The sequence below is a fragment of the Lactuca saligna genome, chromosome 5 (assembly GCF_052625555.1).
Source record: "Lactuca saligna cultivar CGN05327 chromosome 5, ASM5262555v1, whole genome shotgun sequence".
NCBI classification, from domain to species: domain Eukaryota; kingdom Viridiplantae; phylum Streptophyta; class Magnoliopsida; order Asterales; family Asteraceae; genus Lactuca; species Lactuca saligna.
Genome location: NC_136421.1, coordinates 200,377,806 through 200,386,779, shown reverse-complemented (window position 1 = coordinate 200,386,779; position 8,974 = coordinate 200,377,806). Strand labels below are relative to the sequence as shown.

General features: G+C 33.4%; 1 protein-coding gene across 1 annotated transcript; it reads right to left on the bottom strand.

Annotated features, from left to right (window-relative positions):
• Positions 1 to 4,162: 4,162 nt before the first annotated feature.
• CRR21 (Tetratricopeptide repeat (TPR)-like superfamily protein) lies at positions 4,163 to 6,995 on the bottom strand. Its single transcript, XM_078958249.1, has one exon. The coding sequence runs from the start codon at positions 6,866 to 6,868 to the stop codon at positions 4,358 to 4,360; it is 2,511 nt and encodes an 836-aa protein (XP_078814375.1). The 5' UTR covers positions 6,869 to 6,995; the 3' UTR covers positions 4,163 to 4,357.
• Between the last annotated feature and the right edge of the window lie 1,979 nt (positions 6,996 to 8,974).

Genomic DNA, 8,974 nt, shown 5'->3' with positions numbered 1-8,974 from the left:
TTTGGTAAATCGTGTACTCTCATACATTTATTTATTCTATATTTGATTTCATGCCATGCAATTTTATATAAAAATGAGCAATTTAATTTCTCAAGAATTTTCAAATGCTTCTTCATCTTATCGTGAAAATTTTAGAATGATTTGTTAATTACTGTGACTCGGCTGCTAATAAAGCTAAGAAAATTGCAGAAAACTTGAAATTGAATTTAAGTTTCCTATAAAACACCTTTTTTACAATCCTATACTAATAAAAAAATTAGTTATTTTGTCATATATCACCATATTAGATCTCTTAATTAATGTGTTGCCACTTGTCAATTTATTAGTTATTTATTTAAAATTTATTAAACATCCTCATTAATGTGATACTATTTGTCAATATATTTATTCTCTATTTTAAATTTTAAATTTTAAATTTTATATTATTGTTTTCATTAATTCACAAATAAAAAATGTCTAATATATAATAAAAATTAATTTTACATATTTTTTTGAATTAACGATTATAATTTCACATAATTAATAAAAACATCTTTTAATTAGTAATTTATTTAAAATAAATGATTAATAATTTTGATTTTTTACTATAAAAGTCTAATTGATTTTATAACCGTGGTTCTCACGGGTTATAAATTAATATAAAATAACTTGAAATCATAAAAAGTTTCAGAAATACAAAATAACACAACATCCACATTGATGTTGATTGGGCATGTTGCCTAACCAATAGACTTTCCACTTCTTGCTACTGTGTCTTTGTAGAACAAGTGTTGAAGCCAAGTATCACGATATTGCAAACACTATTATGAAACCTATTAGATTTGAAATTTTCTTTGCGAGCTTCATCACTAAACCACTAGTGCTGCAATTATGTACTATGCCAATCTCAGCTTTGTGTACCTCTCTAAAGATCTCATTAAGCATCAAAAGATCAAACATATTAAGATTAGCATTCACTTCGCTCACGACGAAGTTGCTTTGGGCTAAGTCCGCGTGTTATATGTTACATTTTCCTTCTTCATCCTAATATGTTGACATCTTCACAAAAGGGACCCCTTCTACGTTGATTTCAAATCCAGCTTGAAAGTGAACTCAATCATGTGGGGAAGTGGTTGTTAGTATATAATATATGGGAGAGGGTGTCGTTAGTATATAATATATGTTTGTATTTATTTGTAGCATCATGTCCCATAATTATTTCGATCCATATTGATGTTGTAATTCCTATAATTATTTGTAGCATCATAATTATTTCGATCCATATTGATGTTGTAATTCCTATATACAACAACATATCTTAGTATTACATTGAGATAGCGTAAGGGATGTAGATGTAGGTAGCTATGCATTTACATGGATAGAGTGACTGCTTCACATGTATGACCTCTTGCATATGAGCATATAAACCAACAAAAGGAGACATACAAAGGGATGAGTAAACAAATGTCAACTATATTACATGGAAAAAGTGAAGTACACATATTAGTATGTAACCGCTAAATGTTAAGTGTTAACGACTCTACCCTCATGTAATTCATATATATTGTTAATTAATGAGACGAGGGTTTTGAGAAAATATAAATTAACAAAATTTAAGTAAAAAAGAAAATTTTATTTGTAAAATAACATTTAAAAACGACTATTTTCTACAATATTGTAAATTATCTTAGTCTACAAAAAGAAAAGAAAATAAACCGGTTCATTTATGGATACATATATAAAAAAACATTCATATTATGTAATAACTATAAATCTTTTTACAAAACTAATAAACAAAATACATAGAAAGAGTCATTTTCCAGGACTATTCATATGATCCTCATGAAATATTTAGAAAACGGAAGCCATATTTTAGTCGCTAATACATGGTTCAATTAATTAAAGTCGCTAAAACGGGTGCTCTAAGCATTAGTCTTTACAAAACTCAAATAAGTTTGTAAAAACTTAGAATAAACTTCTAGAATCATGTAATACTGTTTTTGTGCATTTTGACTTAATCTATGATTATCCTTAAGTGCAGTTATTTTATGTTTAATTGCTTAAAATTGAGTATTAATGTATGAAAGTTGTGTAGAGATATGTTATGTTTTATAGCATTATGATTAGTATGAATGTTGTGTAAGGAATCTGAATGAGAAAAAACATGATGAATGATTCTCACAATATGACAAGAAGATGTCATGACGTGGGCGAGAACGGTAAAACGAGTTATGCCAATGAACGGTGAGGGCATTCTACTTATGGAGTGTCACGACGTGGAAAGAGATAAGTCACAACATGAGAAAGTATGTTATCCGGATCCCGTTTGTTGTATAAAAGAAATGTCACAAATGATGCTCACGACGTGACCGCTAAAGCGCCACGACGTGATGACACATCAGATGTTAAAATAATTTACGTCCTTAAACAAAGTATTTCGATTTTAGCTCTCTAGAAACACATACTAAGGTGCAATTTACACCTAGTTAACCCTTTTAATTCCGATTTTGAAGATATTAAAGGCATAGAGTTCCAATTTGCTAAATCAAGGTATGGATAATCATCTATTATAACACTTTTGTTGAGAATTTAGGGAAAAGTTTGAAAGATTGGTTGAAACCCTAGATGAAGGGTTTGAGTTCAATTGATAAAATTAGGATGTTATATGATATATTATGACTTAATTCCCGTTTAATACTATGTTATTGAACCTTGTATGTTAAATCTGATTAATGAGGATTAGGGTTCATGAGTGAAGAAATATGACTTAATGAATTAAGTCTTTGAATGTTGGATTTTGATGTATGTATTAATATAATAGGTAAATTAAACCTCATATGTGTATTTATTGATTGATATACTTATAGATTCTATTCAGGATGAATAAATGATATGGTTTCACAAATGAGAATTTATATTTATGAGTTTGAAATGTGTAATTGATCTTGTTAATGATATTTCTGAGATAATTGTAATTAGGAAATCTAGAGGAAGGGCCGAGAAATGAAGTTCCTTGGGATATCATCCAAATAAACCATAAGGGACAAGGTGAGTAAACCTTGATTTCCTCATATATTGATTTAGTGATTATTGGTATGTTTAATTAGATTTCAAGAATTTATAATTGAAATGTCATGTTTAAAATATATGTGATTTCTAAAAGAATGACTAATAGAGAATGGAATTGGATACTAGTAAACCCATGAGAGGTGATTAGGTGGTATTATGTATGAGAATTTTGTTGAGATGATATTGATGTAATCTTGATGAATACAATATGAGATTGAATGAGATAACTAATTCTTGATATGAGATAGTGTGAATAAAATTTGATTTCCTTATATATTGATTTAGTGATTATTGGTATGTTTAATAAGATTTCAAGAATTTATAATTGGCATGTCATATTTAAAATATATGTGATTTTTGAAAGATAATGATTGATAGAGAATGAAATTCGATACTAGTAAACCCATGAGAGGTGATTGCATGGTGTTATGTATGAGAATTTCGTTGAGATGATCTTGATGAATACAAGATGAGATCGAATGAGATAACTAATTCTTGATATGAGACAGTGTTACTAAATGAAGTCATGAAGAATATATAAGAAATATATATCGTACCTATGAGGGTTATATGAGTTGTTTGATACAAAAAACGATCTTGTATTAAAGACATAGGAAGAAATTACTCACTAAGCCTTAAGCTTACATTTGTTAATTGTTCCATGATTACAAGTACAAGCATTATGGATAACGGAAAGAGCTTAATGGAGTAGTCATAGTGCTTTTCTTTTGATAATTAAAATTTAAATTGTTTTGTAAAAATTATAAACCCGGCTCGAATCTGATCCCGTATAAGATCTAAAACATATTGACTTGTATGAAGTACATATTTTAAAAAATAAATATAGTATACTTTATTTTTGCCACGTGTTACAAATCACAATTGATCAATGTGTTCATAAGGTTGCCACACTCTATTACACAAATCACAATTGATCACAATTGATCAATGTGTTCATAAGGTTGCCACACTCTATTACACAACATAGGAATATACACCAGACAGACTAGATTGAACTGGGAAGAATCTTTTTAGACCATTTTCAATGACGAAAACAAAGGTATTTGTCTTTTGTATAAATTAGAGATATTTTCATTTTTTGGGTGAAACAAAATTTACAATTTTTTGTATCATTATATAATGCTTGGAATATCTATGCACCTCGTAATATAATGCTTCAAAAAGCTCTTTACACATAAAACCAAACTATACAAATCTTCTCATGTTAAAAAATCATCCTCACCTTCACCTCCCATTTTGCTTCTAATTATAGAAACCATGAACTTGATACAAATTCCAATTCCACCAATCAAGGATCCTTATTCCCTAGCATTTCCTTTCTTAGTAACGCCAAAGTCGAGTAAATCTCATCCGTTCGTGATTGCGATCGATCATTAGCCACAAAAACATGAACTTCTTTCCCGATTTGAACCCAACTACACCCCGGACTCTTCTTAATTCCTTTCTCTCTCATCAAATTCCTCAATTCCAACACTTCATTCCACATTCCCTTTCCCGCATACGCATTCGAAACCGCCACATAATTCCCCGAATTCCCCGGGTCAATCTTCATCAAATTCTCCATTAAATATTTCACAGTATCAGTCCCAATCCCAGTCCCAGTCCCAGTACAAGAATCAAGCAAAGATCCCAAAATATGCGAATCGGGCTCAAATTGCATACATTCAACAAATTGAAAAACTTCATCATTTCCACATTTGGAAAGAAGATTTGCCACACAACCGAAATGCTCCATACTCGGCTTCACACCATACTTTCTAATCATATCAACAAAAATCCCCAAACCTTCATTCACAAGCCCACAATGTCGACATACCGACAAAACACTTGTGAACGTTATCTCATCAGGGTCAAAACCGTCATTCTGCAACTCCCAAAATACCGCGAGTGCTTCAGCGGCACAACCGTGTAACGCGTAACCAGAAATCATTGCGTTATACAACGGTAAACCCTTGACAAAGATCATATCAAAAACCTTTCTCGCATAATCTATATTCCCACATTTTGCATACATATCGACCAATGAAGTCGCCAAAATTACGTTTATACCCATCTCGTGACGTAATACATATCCGTGTATCGCTCTTCCGAGTTGCAAAGAAGCACGAGTTTTACAAGCCGAAAGTACACCAACAATGCTTATATTATTCGGTTTGATCCCGTTTTCTTGCATTTCTTGAAATATTGAGATTGATTCATCAACAAATCCGTTTTGGACTAACCCGAAGATCAAAATAGTGTAAGTGACTAAACTACCCTCGAACCCGGAGATTTTCATTTCCGAAAAAGAATCTATTGCTTCTTTGACTTTACCGTTTTTCAAGAACGCGAGAATTATCGAATTCCAAGATTCGGTATTCGGTGGAATTCCTTCTAGTTGCATTTTATAGAATAAATTTAATGCTTCACCACTTGAGCCAATTTCAGCATAAGCAGCCAATAATGTGTTCCATAACACAAGATCTTTAGTACCCGTTAAGGAAAAAACCGTTCTTGCATTGTGAATTTTGTTACATTTTGCATACATGTCCACAAGGCTGCTTGAAACTGCCACGTCAGATATGAGGTGGGTTCTTATAATTTGACAATGTGCTGATTTTCCAAGTTTTAAATTCTGGGTATTGCCTGCACTTGTTGTGATTGATGTCATTGTGACAGAATCAAATTTTAATCGTTGTGATAACATCTTGTGGCATAAATTTATAGTTTTTTGGATTTGGTTGTTGTGTAGATAACAAGATATCATCAAATTCCATGCTACTGTATCTTTGTTAAGGATCTTGTTAAAGATTTTCTCGGCATCCTCGATTAAACCAGATTTGGAATAGAGATTGATTAAAGAAGTACCTATGATGTTACCTGAGTCTAAACCTGTTGAAATTGCAATGGCGTGACCTTGTTTACCTTCTTCAAGAGCATACAAATTAGCTGAAGCTGAAAGAAAGGTTACCATGGAGACCACAGTGGGTTGAATCCCTTCTGTTCTCATGTCATTGAAGACACGGATTGCTTCCTCGTGCATACCATTTTGAGCATAAGCAACCATCATTGAGTTCCAAGTGACTACGTTTCTTTCGGGCATATTGTCGAACACCTTTCGTGCATCTTCAAGAGCCCCACACTTGCCATACATGTCTACGAGACTGCTGGCTACAAAGACACATTCTTGAAATCCCTTTTTCACAACGTGCCCATGAACGCCTTTTCCAAACTCTATGAACGAAAGACCACCACAAGCTTTTAACACATTCGGAACAACAAAATTGTCAGCCTCAAACCCGTTTTCTATCATTGCACAAAATCCCAACAATGTATTTTGAAGATAACCCATTCTACAATATAGTCCGATGATGGCAGCCCAAGAGAACACGTTTTTCTGGTCTAATCTACGGAATAGACTCGAAGCAACATCCAAACAATCACATTTCGCATAGAAAACAACCAATTTTGTTTCAATGTACTCATTTTTAACCAAGGATTCGCCTTTTTTAATGATTCTTGAGTGAATTTGCTTACCCAGAGAGAGATTCCTCTCGTAAACACACCCTTGAAGTAAATCGCCATAAACATTTGCTCCAATTTCGAAGTCCTGAGAGTCCAATTCAAAAAGCATGTGGACAGCTTCTTGCAGTTTCCCCTCTTTACAAACAGATGAAATGTGTTTAAAGTAAGAATTGTAAAGAATTTGATGATGTTTTTCGTTATCTTGAGGCTTTATCGAATGGGTTTGTGGTTTGGGGGATTTGCTGACAGGAGAAGTATGATTTAAAGGGATTACTGGAAATCGGAGACAAGCCATGCTAAAGGAGAATGCTTTGATGAAAATAAATCAAAGTGAACGGATAAAGAATGGTAATCGTACCTTCATACTCTCCACAGGAATCGGAAAGAGTCGCATCGCATATCTGGCTGGAACTCAAAACTCTTTTGACATTTGGTTTTATTTTCTCTAATTTATGTACTTTTAAATAATTAAAAGGAAAATTAACTACATTAACCATATATATATATATATATATATATATATATATATATATATATATATATATATATATATATATATATATATATATATATATATATATATATATATATATATATATATATATATATATATATATAAATAAAAGTTAAATATGATGATTTAGATATTTAGGAGTTTGAATTTATTAAAAAAACTAAAAAAATATATATAATTATTGAAATTGAAATGATCATTTTTTTAATTTTATACAAATAATATAAATAAATAAACAAAAGAAATAATTAGACATTAGTTTAGGGATTTTGAAATTAAAAAAATTGTATTAATGAAATATATATATATATATATATATATATATATATATATATATATATATATATATATATTACAGTTATTACAATTAAATACTAAGTGTAATTTAATAAAAAAAATCATAAAATGACATACGAAAAAAACTTAATTTAAAATAATAACAAAAATGACACTTAACAAAATGAATGAGAGTATGAAATATGAAAAAAAAAATTGTTATTTATTAAGGGCATTTTGGGCAAATCAAATATTAATATTATATTAATCAAACTTTTTCATTACCTAGTTTACAAGTAGTTGCCACTAGTTGTTTGACAGTCAGTCATCCGACAACATTAAGACAGTTGTCGGACCACCACTAGACTAACACCAAATTTATGTTATTTTTTGGTCGTATTCACAACTTAATAGAACAAACATTTTATTTCATTTCTTTTGTAATACTTTTTAACACATATCTTCTATTTTTGCTGCCAAATATACAAAATTTCAATAGCAAATAGATTTATGCCTTGTTATGACGTGCCTAAGCCGGAACAAAAGAGTCACGCCCGACCGAGAAACCTGGCGCCCTGGCCGAGCCAAGAGAAGCGGGCTCAGCGCTTGCTAGCGCCCTTAAGAGCAGGGGGCCCCGGTGAAAGGCTCACGCCCGCTAGGGACGCTCCCGGCATCAAGACAAAGGATACTGTCAAGCGACAAGGAAAAGGATTAGAGCATTACCGTCGGAGCCAATGGCAGCACTCTGACAGAAAGAGGAGCACAATCCTCCAATCAGCGCCTCTGACCTTGTCCCCTAAAAGCGATCTTGTCCCATACGGACGAGTAGGGTCGCTAGGTATAAAAGGATGCACTCAAGAGCCCCCAAAGGTAGGCAATCTTCTCAGAGCAATTCTTACTGAAAGCAACTCAAACTTCATCTAACTTGACCGTCGGAGCGTTCTTTCGGGAGCCTCCTCCCGGGAAACGGCTGACGACTGTTTTCTCTTGTGACCTTGCAGATACCTTCTAGCGCCATACCAAAGTTTGAGCAAGAGCTGTGAAGGAAGGTCGCATCATTTGGCGCCATCCATTTTGTGTGACAAAGAACAAAACTAAAACCACCGTTCAACATAATCCATGGCGTCTAACAGCAACGACGGAGTTGAAGGAGTCCAGAACAGCCCCATACGCTCCATGACACCGTTGGACGACATACCGCCACCCATAACGACCACCAAAGAACTTACCGGGGAGGGAAGCTCTATGCTAACTGTGATACCTCCGACAAGCCAGCAGCTAGCTCAACCGCCCCCTACATCATCGGAAGCAAACACGGGAACCACCATTCAACCACCATCTCAACAACCGTGGCTAACTATGGGGACGGTACCATTAGCCACACCTCTTCCGACGCCGTTGACATTTCAGCCAATGACGACTCAATTCTCAGTAAACCAAATGTCACCATTCTTTACCCCGATGGTACAACACCAGCTGCCCTTTTCCCCAGCAGCGATAGCAATAAGCCAAACACCAAACACCCAACCGACATTTCACGTGCCATCACAGAACCAGATACCAACGAGCACATATCCGATGCTCCCACCACTCGCACAAGCCATGACAGCA

What these genes read in the sequence shown, in the direction of transcription:
- CRR21 (XM_078958249.1), bottom strand. Translation starts at nt 6,868, where the DNA reads ATGGCTTGTCTCCGATTTCCAGTAATCCCTTTAAATCATACTTCTCCT.